Below are 17,723 nucleotides of genomic sequence, written 5' to 3'. Positions count from 1 at the left end.
TCTGACCAAATAGATCAATTCATTTTCAGATTTAAATGAAAGGGAAAAAACTGTCATCTACCCGAATTGTAGCACAAATCTACAAAGAAAACTGGTTTCTCAGAAAGCCTTGTTGAAGAAAAATTCGTCCTGGGTTCGGGATTTTTCTTCAACTTCGAGGCTTTCTTTCTGAAGAAACCCGTATATGGGTTTCCTTTGTAGCTTCGAATATCGTGCATCAATTCTGGTGGATGAAAATTTCCCTCACATTGCGGGCTTATCGGTAGCAAACGTTCCTTCTCAGTCAGCACTCGCAACTTGCGCACACAGCAACATTATGGGAAGAACAATAAACATAAAAAACGGTGTTATACTGCAAGTGGTCTGATATAAATGGCCTAAACAAAGGAATTATTTTCTCGTAATTTGCATACCTGTTATTCGAAGCGCGTATGGCGCATTTCGAAAACAAGCATGGCATCACAGAAAAATTGAGAAATTCACACACCCAGGAAAAAAAAAAAGAAAAGAGGATCTCTGTAGCAGATGCTTTAAATCAGCTGTCTCACTCAAACGCACTGCTAATTAGCCGTTAAACAATGGAATGAATTATAAATGTTTCACTGAGCTTGCGTTCGTGTATTCGTCGTATTCAGTGGAATACCACTTGCCGTGCCTAATTGTACACATTGAACGCGCGTACCTACGTATCTGTGGGAGTATGACTCAACTTTCCCGGTCAGTTTTTAACCACAATCTGGAACACAGCCACGCGAATTGCGCCGCAAATGTGTTTACTGGCTTGCGCCTGAGCGCTCGAGTATTTCCTCACGGGTGGCGGCAGACGTGGGCGGCAGACCGTCTTGTGACCGCGACCGTGTACGTCATTTTGACGTCAGGGCGAGCCTCCAACAGTCGTCAGCTTCGTTGCAACCGCGTGCGAAGAAGCGCATTTCCGCGAAGCGAGTCGTGGCGTAGGTCGTAGCCGAATAATCCGCAGCCTATATTGAAAATACCGGTATCAAAGGTATCTCTCGATTCGGAGCCTTTGCCACGCTGCGATCAGCGTATATCACGTTTTCAAAGTGCTGCTGGCTTTCACACAAGGCGGCTTACCGTTCACAAAACGCGGAAGGCGACTCTAGCGCCGCCCGCGAGTTTCGCGCAGAAACTATCGCGTGGTCTTTCTTTCTTTTTTTTCCCCTTGCTCTCCTGTGTCTCCGACGGCCTCTCTGGTTCTCCCGGCCTCGGCAATCTCGTGTTGCGCTGGCGTGTGTGTAAAAGCTCTGTGATCCCGCCGCGTCGACCTGCTGCAAGTAGCACCGCTGGAAGATGCTTGCCCGGTCTCTTCGAATCGTCAGAAACAACGTAAGTTTGGGAGAAAATAATATGCGGTGTGCTGCGATTGGGGGCTTTCTTTAGAGCAAACGAGTTAGAGCAAACGCTAGCAGCAGCAACGTGCGAAAGGCGCACGGGGCAGGGTTTCCTCACGTTTCAGCCGTCAAGGTTCGTCTAGCACACCTTTAGCATGAATCGTGTTGCCAATTTGGAGAACCTTGCGCAAAGTGTGTTGAGGACAGCTGTCGTCGTAACTTAAATCGTTCTGGTTACGTGCGTAAAGTACGGTACGTGAGTACAACTACCTTCGCTCAAACCCGTTCGCGACAGTGCAAGGGCGATGTGGTGATTTACTACACGAGGCCGGCGCCAAGGTTCATCGAAAGAAACGTGGACTTGTCGCTGTTGAGAGTGTGAATTGTCGTGCTACGTATATGCGATGTTACATATGTGCCACTGATGTCTTTGATCTTTTGATCTTCCCGGGATGAATTCAAGCGCCACAGTTGATAATCAGCGCTAATTTCGTTGTGTACCAAGTGCGTTATCGTCTTGAGTGCCGCGTGAGAGAGTCGTACGGCTGTCGTACGAGCCGGCCTATTCAACATTGGTATGTTTACCCACGTGCATTCATGACGGCTGTCTAGACTGAATGATAAGTTTGTATATCGGTCTCCGCGCGGCAAACGCTCTCCAGCTATCAAGTGTGTTGTAAGCAGACAACGAAGGCGATAGCAATGTTTTGGCGCGGCTGCCAAGGCAGAGGTTTGTTATGGTTCAAAGGTCCATTACCTTGAGCTTTCTCCAAGGCAGCTCGGAGTACTATAACGTGAGATTAAAGGCACTCCTTCATTCATTACGCGTAGTCTAATAACTTGCTGTTTGTTTCTTCAACCACATTCAGGTGCGGTACTCTTGGAGCGCTGCCGACCAGCCTAAGAAAGATGCCGAGAAAGCCAGGTCTACATTTATGGTAAAGACCCTTGCTTGTTTTTATTTGCTTCTTTCTTTTGCACGTGCAGCTGTTATATACTGTTATGAACAGATGTCGAGCTCTGCATGAAAGCATACTTTACGGCATACTTTAATTGTTTGGTGATTTCTCATTATGAGAAGCCATCTGCTGCTCATGAATGCGAAATATACAGTAGTACAGATACTGTGTGTCTCGCGAAGCTCATCCTGTGTAGTGTCATGTGAAGTAATAGACAGCCTGTAATTGTGTAAGGACTGTGGATGTCTGTGTTCCAGGAACTGCATTTGCGTGTTTTGTTTTAAAAATTGTTGTTTGCCAAGTTCGTTGTGTTTCTGCCTTTTTTTTTTTTTTTTCATGATGCAGAAATACCTTTATGTCTGGTAGCTTGCAAATAGCGGTTGTTAGTTGCAAGTAAGGAAAGTCAAAGCTGCTGATGTTACCTTTCAATGTTAAGAATATGCAGTTCCTGTCACGTTGGAGCATACATACTAACCATGGAGTATGATACGAGAGCTTGCCCTGCTTCTGGTCCAAGAAGCAGAGCAAGAAAGAAATCGGACATCTTGTGCTAAAAATAAACTATGTCACACAAAAGGAAACTATTTTTGTTGCAGTTCAGTGAGCTTGAAGTGGAGCTCCTGCCAGCTGCCAACAGGAAACCAAAGCCTGACCCCTCAAAGCTGTTGTTCGGCCACGACATGAGTGACCACATGTTCTTGGTGAGGTGGACCAGTGCTGAAGGTTGGGGCAAGCCAAAAATATCAGCTCTGCGCAGTCTGGAGCTTCATCCTGCAGCCAAGGTTCTTCATTACGCTCAAGAGGTACTATGGCCGATTTTTTTTTTTTTTTTTTTTTTTCCCATGCTAACTTGCACATCTCTTCCAAACACTGCACCCTTAAGTGAAAGTGTATGGATCCCACACCTGAAATTCTTCCCAGCCCAAATATATGTCTGATGCTGGCAAATGCACTACAGTGTTCCTGTGGCCAAATTCAAAGCAATGCTTCACAATTCAAAGCAGCATGCCTAGGCCCTGACGAATTTTCTTTTTCTTTGTTCCATGGTGTACATCTGTTTTCAATACCTCCCTCATTTGTGGGCATGTTACCAGAACTGACTGTAAACCATGCAGCATAGGGCTACTGTTGTGTCCTCATTCATGCAAAGCTCTGAAGAGCGAATAGAATTCTTGTCCCATGCACTATCCTTGTTGCACCACTACATAGCCCTGGTGCAGCTCCAGTCATGCAGACAAGGAGTGCAGAGAACTGTCCACTGTTAAAGGGAAAACACTGTTAAAGGGTTGTTAGTGTTCAAGCCGGTACATGCTCAATATTTATAGTAAAAAACATGACTACCTTAGATGATGATGTAAACATGTGCCTAAAACACATTCGGCAAAACACAAAATTTTAACTTTGTAGTGCCTGAGCTGTTCGATACCTCTGTATACAGGGATATCATTAGCCATGTATCAATGCTAAATGTTGCCTAGGACATACTCTAATTTAATTTTTGAGACTTTACCTAGACATGCATGTGATGTGCTCTTTGGTGCAATGATTGTATTGTGCGACTTTCGTGTGAAGAAATTACCGATCGGGATATTTGAGCAGGCATTGCTATTCGTGTTGAGATCATTCACTGCCAGGCATTTCGGATCTGGCCTCTTGTTTGCCATGTCCTGCTCCCAAAAACTTTGTGATAGTGTGAGTTGTTGGTTAACATCAAGAAAAAAACATAGATGATGAAGCTAAAAATGTATACGGTACATCAAAACTGAACACCACGAATTAAAAAGAGTAGAAAATAATACAGGCACTCTAGCATAGGTGCAGTGTGGGATACATAACAGTACTTCTCGTGATGCCATCTTCACCCAAAGTGTGTTAGAAGCGTTGTTATATGACCCAACCAACCTTTTCATAACAATACAAAAATGGTGTGCGTAATTTCACTCGTACAGCCACTGACACATTTTACCAGCAGGTGGTGAGTGTTAAGCAGTTCGTCTAGCTCTGTGCACTTTGGTTGAATGCAGCATCACAGTACACTGCCACCAGCCCTGCTGTAGGGAGTCCATGCCTTTCAGTGTTTCGGGGTTATGTCCACAGTAGTATGTACGTCTACGTTGCACTATTAAAGCTCTGACACCTGTCACATATGGGCAGGATATCTCACCATTCACCCCACTGACAACCTGCAAGTTGTCTTGTCCACCCTGCTTGTTTATGACACTTTCATCACTATCCTAGTAAAGAGTAAATTGAATGCGCTTGACTCCATCAAGAATAGCAACGATTCCAACGTGCCAAAAAACTTCAAATTCGCTTCATTGCAGTACAATGATGATGGCAGTGATTTGGATAGCTTTAACGATGTGTGGCATGTGTGTGGCTTGCAAATTCTGAAACTATCCTGTTCCTAGCATATGCTCACTGCATACACTACACTGATTTAAACTTCATCTACGTTATGGTGGTAGCAGAGTTAATTTTGAATCTTAAGACAGGATTGGTCATGATTAAGGGTATCAATAATTATTCATTGCATTGGAGGAATTGAGGTACCATACTGTGCTTATTGAGCACTGAGGCACAGACAACAATAGAAAACAAGTAAAACAAGTTTATTGCCACGTCAATGAAAGTCCAGGCTACTGTGATTTTCTCAATTTTAAATTCTTGCCATTGTTGGAATACTGATGAGGTTTATTCTAACAGTTGACAACCCTCTACATGGGCACACCTTGTATGATTTAGCTCAATGGTGATAAACGTAGTGGTTGAACGAGGAATGTCCCTGGAGCCAATGTTTCGACAAGTAGACTTGTCAGTAGCAAACTATTGTAATGCTATCGATAGTACTAGTATTTTGTGTAATACTGTTGATGGTGCTTTATCAATCGTCTTTTTTACACTACCTTATACTGATAGTCTTGGTTTTACACTATCGATAGTTTTGCATCACTAACACCTCTGTCATTGAGTTCTTAGATGTTAATTAGCATTATGACATGTATTAAAAAAGTACTGTCTACAAAAATAGGCAGCTGATTGAAGTGTGCATATTTGGTTGCAAATACACAAAGCCCTTTGTTATCAGTATATTTAAAAATTTTGTGTGACTGCTTAGCTTGAACAATGTGTGTGCATTTCAGCCACCTACTGCAAGCTCTTTTTAGTAGGAAACAGGTGCTTATTCCGATATATATGTGGATTGTAACAGACTTGCCTTGTGTTAACGATGTGAATTTTTCTCTGGTACAGCTCTTCGAAGGCTTGAAAGCATTCCGTGGCCATGACGACAAGGTTCGGCTGTTCAGGCCAGACATGAATGTGCGACGACTTCTAAACTCGGCTGCGAGACTCGACCTTCCCGTGAGTTTTTTGTTTCGTGGTTTACACTGTAATAATTGTTTTCGTTTAATCTACAAAATCTACACTGTGGGCAACATGTTGGGGCCATTGTAGCAAAGTGTTTTCGGTTAATTCTCACCACCTGTGGTTCTTGACCCTGTGTCTAAACGTAAACGCTCATGCGTTTGTACTGCTATCAGCATTTGGTCACTGCCACCGCCAGGATTCGGTTCTGTGGTCAGCAGCAGACCATTGTAGACACTGGGCCTTCTAGTCCACATGTGTGATTCGCATGCGACCTTAGCTACCGTATCAGTCAGCTCAGTGCAGTGGTCGCAATGCACACCATGACATTGTCGCCAAAAACGGAACACATTCCACCACATTGACCATTCTCGCCAGCTTGGTACTCTGCTGTTATTTCTCTAGGAATAGGAGCACCCTTTCATCTTTGTAAGGTTTGGTGGCAGCGCCCAATGTCCTTTTTTAACTTTTCCTCCAGTGTTGTACCAATAAAATGCGCCTAGCTCACGGGATCGGTCTCATTTGCAGTATTGCTGCACAGGGATGCAATAGCGAAGCAACGGCCTGGTCAATGGCGAGGCTGGTGCTTGACATCCGGTATAGAGAGTAATGTCAGAAGAGACCAATGAAGAAATGAAGAAATTGTGTCACTCTTGCGGTTTACCAGATAACTCTTTAAAGGGCCCCTCACCAGGTCTGGCCATTTCGAACTGACAAGCGCAGTGCATACAATGCACGCTAACGATTGTGCCTGCAAAGTATTACACCGCTATACACTGCGAAAAGAGCTGAAATTTCAAACCAAATGCTCTCCGCCCTTCTCCTCGAGGGCGAAGTGCTCCTAGCCGGGGAGCTGACATCAATTGCGCAAGTGCGCCTGTGTAGTTCGCCGTGCTGTGACCTCACTCACAGTGGCACATGACTTTGAGAATTCTTCAAGGCCACAGCCGTTATTTGTCTGATCTGTTGCTTCAGTAGACAAATTAAAGTTTAGAGAAACAATAAAACGTACATACCAAATGTCTGCGTTTGCTTGTTTTACTTCGTACTGTAGCAAGAGGGATGTACTTCCGTTTCATCTGCTTGTTCCCATGTCATGCAGTTGCGCGCGCAGAGAGCAAACCTATGTTATTTTCTACCGTGTTCCAATGCACGATCATGCTCTGTGATCCGCTTGCGTCTGCCTCAGTGTTTGTGTAGCACTTGCTTATACCGCTAGTCAGGTGTTCTCGTGCACAGTGCACAAAATCGTGCGCTGCGCAAAAGGAGACATACGCAACAGCTTGCACCCAAGACCGTCAGTGGAAGTACGCAACGAAGCAAAATAGCGAGTAAAAAAAAAACAATGAAGAAGGCGGGGACCCGGATATATGCATCACGCGATCCTCCAGCTCCAGTATGGGAGAAAGAGGGAAGGAATTTTGCTGTCTATCTTGGAGGTGACACTCGCCACCTAAAATTATGGGTTCGCGCCACTGAAATATTTCGGCTATTAATATCTGTCTTTTAAAAAAATCTTGAAAATCGCACCTAATTTGATATGTAATCATCATCAGCCTATATTTATGTCCACTGCAGGATGAAGGCCTCTCCCTGCAATCTCCAATTACCCCTGTCTTGCTCTAACTGATTCCAATTTGTGACTTCATCACCCCATCTAGTTTTCTGCCGTCCTCGACTGCGCAATTCGAGATATTCATCATCAGATTCCTAGGCTCACTCGAGGCAATACCGAGACTGAGCGCATAACTCAGGCGGCAACACTCCATAAAGAAGTGTGGAGTGAAGTTTGAATGATAACATGTGACAGCACATCCTGACGCAACACACAGTTGCACACATTTGCCAGGCAAAATGTGCCATATAAGCTGCCGCGGTTGGACGACACATTTGTTTTCCAACTTCCTCAGCCGACGCAGCGCTTGGTTTCGATATTGCCTGGATTTACTGTTGAAATTCTATGAATATGTCGAATCAGGTGCTACTGTCAAGATTAAAAAAAAAAAGGGAGCAATAAAATGTGACTGCCTTCAATATCGCCATTTAAACAGCTGCCCCTAAGGCACTAATAAAAAGTTAACTAATAAGTTTTTGTTAATTAGTCTTCTGAAGCTCGCATTATTAGCGGCAAAGTATGTCTGCCTCTCCTGGGAACTCATCTCCAAAAATGCCACGTTTGCTGCACTTATAGCCTTCTTATAAAAAAAAATCAGTATTGTCTAAGAAAAACACCCTGTACAGTGGACTTTCCTCAATCTTTTCCAAGCAAAAACCTGCAGAGCTCCGGGAAGCAACCACCTGAATTTACTATTTTCTTAACCCTTCCTATACCAAAGGAAATAAAAATGTGCACCAATTTCCTCAGCGATTTCCAGAAGCATGGCTTCATTACAACTATACTCGATATCGGCTATATTGGTACCAATTCTGGTGATGACTGTACTCATCAGTGGTAGAGAAAAAGTTGACAAGACAACATGTTGGTCAAGTTGGTTCGTGATATGGAATAATTTGAAAGAGCACAATAAAACACAAGGACAGGACAGGATACAGCACAAGCGCTGTAAGAAGAAAACTGCAAGCTTTGTTGTTCACTTGTGCTGTTCCCTGTCCAGTTTTTGTCTTTCTTTGCAGTCTTTTAATTCATTCTTTCATCTTCTGTCCCCCCTTATCTCGCCAACTGACTCATATGCTCAACCTCTGCAAGGTGGTGACGATGAAGCCTACAAACATTTTGCACAGGGCTGACAGATTTCGCATCAGTTGGGTGTGGTACCCTGTGGCTACCGCTTCTGATCTGATAATTAAATGCATGCAGCGTGACCAAATGAAGACAGAGTAAGATGACAAACGCCACAGTGTTTGTGCGCGTCATCTTATTTCTCCATAATCATCTATAGTCGTGCTGCACATATTTAATCGAGAATCCGAATCCACTACAGTATAGACCACTTATAACGTAACCGCTTATAGTGCAGGACCCGATATAGTGCGGTCTTTTCAGACTCCCGTTAATTTTTCCATAGCACTCTATGTATACACGTATCGCTTATAGTGCAGTTGCGGGAAACGAAATACCGGTTAAAGTGCGGCTGCCTGGGTGTACGGAAGTCAACGGAGACGGTGAACGCTCCCCTCAAACGGGCGCCCCAAGGGGTGCTCGAGGAAGAAAGAGAGATGAAGTGGAGGAGAAGGGCACGTGGTGCGAACAGCCAGTGAGGCTGAAATCAGAATCTTGAGTGCGAGTCGTGAAATATCACGGCGCGCATAGCGAGCGAGGGCCACGAAACTGCCAAGGCTGGCCAACGCCCGCTTCCCGATAATGGCAGTAAATGAAACTTCAGGGAGCGGGCGGCGCCGGCACGGCACGGGGAAGGGTGCACGCAGAGACCGTGGAATGTGAGGGGGGGAGGGCGGCAGGGAAGCAGATTTCGCCTCGGCAACTCCGCCGCTTCGGTGGCTCCCCTCGCCCTCCCTCGTACCTCCCTCACTTTCGACTGTCGCCGTGCGCGCCTGCCGCCGTGCAGGCGCCGCCGCTACAGCCGGTCCGGCGCCAGCTCCCCGAAGTTTCGTTTTCTGCCGTTATCGGGAAGCGGGCGTTGGCCGGCCTGGGACAGCGCCGCTGCTTCCCTCTGCGCCGTAGCCGCAGCATGCAAGGTCAACACGTGACTAGAAAGTACAGGAAGCATAAAGGAGAAAGAAGGGTTCACCGCCATTTTCTACGCGTGGCTACGGTAGCGTTGCTGAGACGTCGGCACTTACACGCATGTTCTGCCGCAACGCAGTATCCGCGACCTTGCCATTTGAGAGAGGTTGAAATTTCCGCCGTGTTCTTTTTTTCTTTCTTTTTTTTTGTTTTGTTCGCGAGCTACATTGAGGGGTCTCTCTTAAGCTTTTACTTTATGGCGGTGCCAGCGCAATGCCGGTCGGAGGCACTGTCGCGTGATTTGGTTCGAATTAACGAGATTCGACTGTAAATTGAATGCAAACATTCTAGCCGCATCCCTCGACTGTCGCATACGCGTGGCGGCTCGGTGCACATGTTTTGCGGGCCTTGAAAATTGTTGCTTTGGTTATAGTGTGGTACCGCTTATAGTGCGGATATTCGCGACTCCGACGACTTACGTTATAAGTGGTCTACACTGTAGTAGCCCACCAACATGCGTTAGGGAAGCTCATTTCTGATTTAAGTAATTTAACCACAAGGCTTGTTTCAAGCGAGAACCTATGGTGCACTTGGTGATTGTTTTGAATTGGTTGTACTACAATATTCTGTAATTATTAATTATTTGTTGCACTCTCAGAGAATTGAGGCTTAATTTATGCGATATTTGATGGGTCTGTGTTGTCCACTTCCTGTGCATCACTGGTATTGCGCTACCATAAACATGTGAAAATATTTTGTCCAGGTTTGATTCTGTGCTGCACTTCTTACACTTTATAGATAGCAACACCTAATTTGAGTTGACTTAACCATTTTCAGAATTCTTTATAATAGGGCACAGTAATGTGCAAATGGTGTTTCACATTACCCCACTATTACAGCAATGCGACTTATAGTGATTCCTTGGCTCCTTTGAGGAACTCATGATTGTACATTAGCAGTCCATGATACCTATCAACTGCCATCATTCATGCAAATAGATGAAAGTACATGACATGTTTGAAGGGCTGTGATCGTGAAGATTTTACTCTAACAAGAACACTTGACAGGATTCCTGACCAAAGAGCAGGCAAGAGAGAATGATACTAATAACATATATTTGCAACAGTTGGAGACAGTGAAGAATTTTGCATGATTTGCATTCATGAATTGTCAGTTCGACAGTCACCGTTTTTTAGGTGACTAGGAGATCCGTTTGGAAGTTTTGTAAGAAGCACGAACATTCTCTAGATAGTGATGTTTTAGACATCCACGTCTTGGGAGCCTTCACACATCTTTTCTTATCTAGGAAGGCAAGTAGCTCCTCTAAGCTTATTGCTGTTCTATAGCCTAGCCCACTAAGCCAAGTATCTGCTGCAATTATACAAAAGTAACAGTTTTAACACCCTCCATAGTCCTGCTGTTTGACTAATTTCCACGAGTTGTTAAGTCAGATGTGCACTTGGCTGTCATAACTTCAAACCTGTATCTAGTGATCGTGTTGGGTATCTAGGTTTGGATAGTGCTCTACTGTGCTGGAGACTGCATCAGTCAAGCAGCAAAGTGAAACATATTCAGTGGAATAATAAGGCTTGACAAATATCTTATGTCTCACAGGACCTTCTTCCTTCTTACTTTCCAGAAATTCGATGGGGACGAGTTCTTGAAATGTCTTAAGAGCCTTGTGTCTGTTGAAAAAGAGTGGGTTCCCAAGTACCCCATGAGTTCCCTCTACATCCGGCCAACACTGATCGGCGTTGAGGTATGAAGTGTGTACAACAGTTCATATTACATCTTTACTCGTGTATTTAAATGGGCTGTGCTGCCTGTGGACACCACACATGCTTCATTGACACGAGTTCTAAAGTGTCTGTCGCAAGTTTACATTTTCACAAGTACAGCTCTTGTATTCTTTGTACCTCTCTGGCTGGTTTGAAAAGGACTCTGTTTTTCCTGTGACCTCAGAAGCTTCAACTGGGAGTCTGTGACTTCTAGAAATTTTGAGCGGGTTGAAAAACCTTTTTTTTTTTTTCTTGTTTAAGGAAATTTTGGGAAGAACTTAAACTCCAGTAAAAATAGCTTATATTTATTATTCAAGCAATAAAGCAATAATCGTTAAATACATACGAGAATTACGCAGAGAATGTGAAGACCATGGAATGAAAGTCTTGTTGTCTTCTACAAGAGATTGGTAATCTGATACCTGAGAAAAAAGGTCTCTCAGTGTCCCAGTCACTCTCGCTGGACAAACTTGTATTGTAATCGATCGCGGATGCTTCCACATTCAAATTTGAGTGTACATAGATAAGTTTTCGAACATGTTTACTTGTGAGCCTGTTGCGAAGCTCGTTATGAACATTTCCAAACAAAGACCAGTTTTGTTCAGAACTGGCAGGTGGCGAAGGTATCTGCATCAGCGGCTGATTAGTGCAAAGGCCTTTCCACCAGGTTGACAGTTCCACATGCTTCGCGGAGTACCAGATGCCAGCCCTGGACCGAAACCCAGAGGGCATTCTGTACCCCACTACATTTTCAAAGCGAAACTGAAAGCATGTAATGAAGACACTTGAAAACTGTGCTGCCATTTTCTTGTTGTCGTTGTCGCTTCTATAATCGCATGCTGCACAACAGAGAATGGCTAGTATAACTGTATGTGGAAGTTTTAATGTTTTTTTTTTTTTTTCACTTTCTCTGTGCTAAAGAAATGGGGAAGAAAATCCCGTTTTTTGGCCAGTCTTTCTGGGTTTTCTCTCTTTCTGTGACATCTGTAGATAAACGAGCTAAAGAGGTTTAGCCATGTGTATGTATTTGCAATTAGTGTATTACACTGCGAACCTCTTTCGCATTATGCATATAATGCTCTACCACAGCTATCACAGTGGTTCAGTGCCACAGGTGGCTTGACTCTCACCTACGGCAAATTTTCCTTATGTCCACTTTATTTCCCCTTACATTATGATTTCTACATTGAAATTAACAACAGCCGTTAATTTCCCAATGTTTTTCTTGGCTTCGTTGTCTGCTGGTTTCGTGTAATTGTAACTACCAAAATATAGAGCCCCTCATTCTTGTCACTCATTGCATTGCAAGGGTCTCGACTTTGGCAGCCTTGATGCCATGAGGTAGCATACAAGGGCTCATTGGCTAGTTGCCTGCTATAAGCAGCTCTCACGTATTGTGCATGTGTAATGCACAATATGTGAGCAAGTTGTCTTTCTCGTCCACTTTTATTTACATTATTATGTTCAAGGGTTAAGTAAGAAGAGCAGTTAATTTCCCCTAAGCTTTTTCTTGCTTCTTGTGGTTACAGTCTATAGCAGAATTATGAGTTATACCAACAAATATGCTCACAAAACAATCTTATGCAAAGCAAGAAAGTGAAGAACTGCCTACCACTGGCTTTCGTGGCTGGAACTAAAGAGGAAATGTAAATCTGGGATATCATTGCCATGAATGCGTGATTTGTTCAGTGGTGCAATTTCATAGTGGCAGTTGTCAACATATATAGCAGCCTGAATAACATATGTATACACATCTTTACTGCTCATGCCTTGTGTTTTCCTTTGTTGGCCACTTTAGCCACATTGCTCTGTCCTGAAAAGCCAAAAAACTTTTCCATCTCCTATTGACCCTTACATTTTCTGCTGCCACTGTAATTTGTCACCATTGGTCTCTAGCCCACACTGGGAGTGGCACGATCCAACGAAGCTCTTTTGTTCATCATCTTGAGCCCCGTTGGTCCCTACTTCCGCACGGGCATCAAGCCGGTGTCCCTGCTCGCGGACCCCAAGTATGTCAGAGCTTGGCCTGGAGGCACTGGTGACAAGAAGCTTGGCTGGTAAGTGAACTGCATTGTGCTTCACTGTGACTGAAACAGCTAACCGTTTTTCCTTGCCGTCGAATTCTGCTGATATTCTTGTAAAGGAACAACAAACGTAAAAGTTAAGTATGATCCAGGAGGGCTTATTAGCTGAATATGTGACGAAATATGACAGCGACCTGCTGTGATGGCTATGGTGTTCAGTTTCGTAGCATAAGGTCAGGAGTTTTAGCCCCTGCACTGTGACTGCCTTTCGAGAGGGGGGGGGGAGGTGTTAAATGCTAAACACCCCTGTGCTATTTAAGTGGCTGTTAAGAAAAACCAGGCAATTAAAGTTACCACAATTAGTATAATTATAGTCTCATAATAGCTGAGTTGTCACTTTAGGATAACCAACCCAGTTGGTCTATTAGTCATTGACAAAACAAAGGTGTGATAACTTAGGGGACTGAAATAAAGTACCTTGTCATTAATTTTTTTTATTCCCTGCAGCAACTATGCACCAACGCTCATGGTTCAGGACGAAGCTGAGAAACTGGGTCTTCAACAAGTCCTCTGGCTTTTCGGAGAGGATGAACAGGTCACTGAAGTGGGTGCCATGAACGTCATGGTGCTTCTCAAGAACAGGGATGGAGGTAGGGCATGGGCAAGCTTAGCAACTATGATTATGTCGTGTGTTTGTGTGTGGGCTGCTGTGTAGCCTGGGAGTTCGTGAGTCTAGAGTAATACCACACTACAGCACATCAGAAACATTTCTTTGTTCCTTCAGTGCACGTTAAACGAATAATACTAGTTCAACTTGGCGATATCAGGCAAGCTAGTAGAATCATTACAGTTAAAACTCATTCATACGTTCTGGGATAAAATGTGAGAAAAATCCTACTTACCGGGAAAACGTTCAATCCGAAATTACAAAAAAATATGGTAGACAGAATTGTAGCTGAAATCTTCATAACACTGCGCATTGTGTGAATCGTTACAGCACGAGACGACACGCGCCGAGCCAGTGGGGCTCAAATGATGTGTGCACATGCACATTGTGGCGGTGGCTTCTGCGAGCTTATGTTTACGCTCCTCGAATTCGGCCTCGATCAATGGAGTATTTTAGCGGGACTGTTCCCACTGTTCACTGTTCCCACTTAGCGAGAATCGTCGCAGCAAGAGACGCTCACGCGAGGCAACCATCTTTGTTTTGCTATTGCATAGCGGTAGTGTTTTATGACCAGGACAGGAAGGCCAAAATGAAATCGAGCTGGTAGTTGACACCTGATACGATGCCATGAGAGCGACACATGACACTCACATTGCGTAGCCTGTAGCACGTAAAGGTGGAACAGCGATGCGTTTGGGTTATCGCCTATTAAAAGCGTGCAGTATGTGCTTTCAATGGCACTACGCCACATGCGCTGTGAAACAGATAGATGAAGATGCTCATTGCAATAGGGTTGGCGGTGATAGCTGTGAATGTGATGTGCGACTCCCCGCGAGTAGATTTGCTGATACAGAGAGAAGAGAGTGAGTGCGTGCTGGCATTTCCACGAGACACGGGCAGCCGAGTACTGTAGGGAAGCTGCCATTGCCGGTGCCTACTGCTCTTGATTGCATGTGCTTCGCGCCATTTCTTGTTCACATGGGATCTATAGAGGCCAGAAAGTGTACCATACGATCGAGTTTGGCAATGTACTCAACATTGGTGCTGAGAGATTGCATTTTCCAGGAATGTATTAACCGATAAAAAATAACTGCAACTGTCAATGGGTCAATTTTTGTGTTCACGATCACGAACATTGCCGCTGGGAAATTGTACGAAACGGGATCATATCAACGAGGTTCTACTGTGCCTACCCTTTGTTGGGATTAGGGTTTCGTGGTATGGAAGTCTGCCATCACACAGAGGGTCGTGCTGTTCAGCCTACACCACCGGTGCATCTCAAAAAGGGGTAGTGGGGCAGCAGGCCCATGCTGTCATCTGTACCTTCACTACGAGAGTTGCTTGCTTGATAATGAGTTGCGAGGACGAGAGGTTGGAGGAATGATAAGGGGGTTTATTCACATTGGTACAGGAGGATTTGAGGGACACTTATTTGCAGGTAAAGGCATACTCGTACTGGCAGAAACATAGAGCACAGTACATATTAACTCGTGGCATGTAGCTACATCGTTCTGGTAGCACACTACATTCTGTCTGGGCACACTGTCTGCTACCACGCAGTATGACTCCTTAAATCCCATCCGTCTTCCCTAGGTCGCTTGCTTGAGAAACAGATGTGAAATTTGGCCAATCTGGTGCCCTTTAGATGTAGTAAAACTCCGTCTCGGACGCAGAAAAGGACCACACAAAGCACACGCGCTGCCCCCGGGATGATAGAGGAAAGGGGAAAGTAAGTACAGTCGACTTCCGTTAATTCAACTCTGACAGGACTGCTGAAATTGATTGAGTTATCCGGTGGATAAAATTAAACGATGCAGAAAAAACACCAATACGCACCGCTTTATTCATTTGGCAGTATTTGTTCGAGTTAAACACACCTCTGAATGAAATGCGCACCAACTTTCTATGTGTCCAAAATAGAAAACAAATGTAGAAATGATTTAAAGCGCCTAAGCAAAGTAGAAATCTAATGAACACCCAATTTTTTAATATGGCGGCTGTTTAATATGGCGGTTTCCTCAATTCTGCTTCGCCGCAATACAGCCATGCTATGCAGTAAAGCATATGAAGGTCGTGAAGGCAGCTTTAGTTCCGTCTTCGATTGCACTGCACCGGCAATTTTTGTAGCGTTAGCTACACTGGCCTAGCCAAGCCCGTTTCTCGCGGCACATCAAGAGCCGTGCTGCGCTTGCGCAAGGATCAGTGATGTCACACGGCTTGCGCACTGGAGCCGGCACCTCTCGCGCACTCCGCCGCCGCCGCGCGCGACTCACCGCCGCCGGTCTGCGCATTCCGGAGGAGTGACGTCGTAGCCGTGGTAGACGCACTGGCGCCGGCGCGCGCTCGCTGTGCAGTCGCCGTCTGACACTGCGCTGGAGCCGCTGCGCTTCTGACTGGCGTTTGTGTGTGTCATTGGAGCAGCAGTAAGCATGACAATCAAGCTAATCCTTGACAATCTAGACAACCAGGAAAGCTAAGAATAATGAGCTGAACCTTTGCTAACGCTACGTATATCCTGGCATAGCCGAGCTAAGCCACTGCAACATTTTTTTGGCCATATTTCTTTGGGAAACAAAAGGCACCCATTAAAATCGAGTAAATACCATAATCGGACATTGTAAGCTACCGTTACTGCTTGGATATCTTCCTAGCGCTGGCCGAAAATAGGCATTTTTGATGGCATATTGACGTCGGTTCAGTGTATTCATTGTCCTGTAAGCGCCGCCGAGACAGCTGCTGCTACGGAAGGTCAAGTTCGAATTATCTGGCGAATGCCAATTTTAGGATTGAAATAAAAAAAGTTTGGGCCCATAGAAATGCACAGGTGCTGGCCGGGACTTTCGGTCGGGATCAAATTAACTATAAAATCTAATTAACAAAAAATCTAATTAGCCGCAGCTGAATTAATAGAAGACTACTGTACACCAGTTGCATTGTTCCAGCGATGGCAAGGTAGAGGCCAACGACACAAGCTCACAAAAGGGGAATCCACTCCCCAACCTGCCCAACACTCCTTGACTGGTTGAATGGGTTGGCATGAAGCCCCACATGTTGCGACAGCATTAGCCCACACCTTAAAAAGTATGTAGCCTTGGAAGACTACTTCACAGTGACGTCATGGGCAAGTCATTTGGGTAGAACAGATACCCACTCTCTTGTAGGAGTGCCGAATTCGTCAGCATTTCAGTGCCCACGTCGACTCAGTGGAATGTCGTTTGACATTGATACCAAAATGACCCCGGCCTCCGCCCTTCGGCTAATATGCCGAACGTAACACCTTGTCCTATGTCGGCTGACTGTTCTGTGCCTTATTTATCTCATTGCTCTGCCAAATCCTCAACTGCCCTCGAGTGCTGGTTATCTGTTCTGTGCATACGATCTGCCCAGCTGTTTCTCCTTATAACATAAGATATAGTAAATTCTTGTTTGTTCGAATTTTGTGCAGACGGTAAAAATGTTTCAGGACCCATGCCGTTGCAGGACCCCTTCTTTCTCTCTGTTAAAAAAGAGCCTTTCAGTTTCTATCCTTGGCTTCTTTACCAGTTTGTGTTATATGCCGAGTTTCGGTCCTACAAGGCAGTACTGCCAAAATGCATTGATTTCATCACATACAAGAAATGATATGAAGTGTAATATTGTAGTCTCAGCCTTTAAAAAAGAGAATGTTTTTCTTGTACTGTGCTTTGTTTATTTTTGTAGACAAAGGTTTTGCTCCTACAATAATGTTAGTCAACCAGCCACTATCTCTTCTCCTTTCTCAGTCAACTAATTCTCTACACATGCCAAAAGTGTTTCAGTGGTGGCAGTGTTTTACACTCGAGCCTTATCAGGCAAGCACGGATATGTTGAATCATTAGTTATATCAAACTCTTGTGAACATTTACTGGGAAATTGGGGGGGGGGGGGGGGGGGCAGCTGTGGCACAGCAGAC

The 17,723-nt window shown here is 44.7% G+C and overlaps 1 protein-coding gene across 1 annotated transcript in view; it reads left to right on the top strand.

The window, feature by feature from the left end:
- The first annotated feature begins 918 nt into the window (after positions 1-918).
- Positions 919-17,723, top strand: part of LOC119450394 (branched-chain-amino-acid aminotransferase, cytosolic) — a 39,287-nt gene continuing 22,482 nt past the window's right edge. Inside the window, exons 1-7 of the mRNA XM_037713833.2 lie at positions 919-1,347; positions 2,222-2,290; positions 2,908-3,114; positions 5,564-5,674; positions 10,963-11,082; positions 12,998-13,158; positions 13,633-13,775. Of these exons, the coding sequence (XP_037569761.1) occupies positions 1,312-1,347; positions 2,222-2,290; positions 2,908-3,114; positions 5,564-5,674; positions 10,963-11,082; positions 12,998-13,158; positions 13,633-13,775 (847 nt within the window). The 5' untranslated portion in view covers positions 919-1,311. The remainder of the gene's footprint in view (positions 1,348-2,221; positions 2,291-2,907; positions 3,115-5,563; positions 5,675-10,962; positions 11,083-12,997; positions 13,159-13,632; positions 13,776-17,723) is intronic.

The sequence above is a fragment of the Dermacentor silvarum genome, chromosome 4 (assembly GCF_013339745.2).
Source record: "Dermacentor silvarum isolate Dsil-2018 chromosome 4, BIME_Dsil_1.4, whole genome shotgun sequence".
Classification (NCBI taxonomy): Eukaryota; Metazoa; Arthropoda; class Arachnida; order Ixodida; family Ixodidae; genus Dermacentor; species Dermacentor silvarum.
This window is presented reverse-complemented; position numbering and strand designations above follow the sequence as displayed.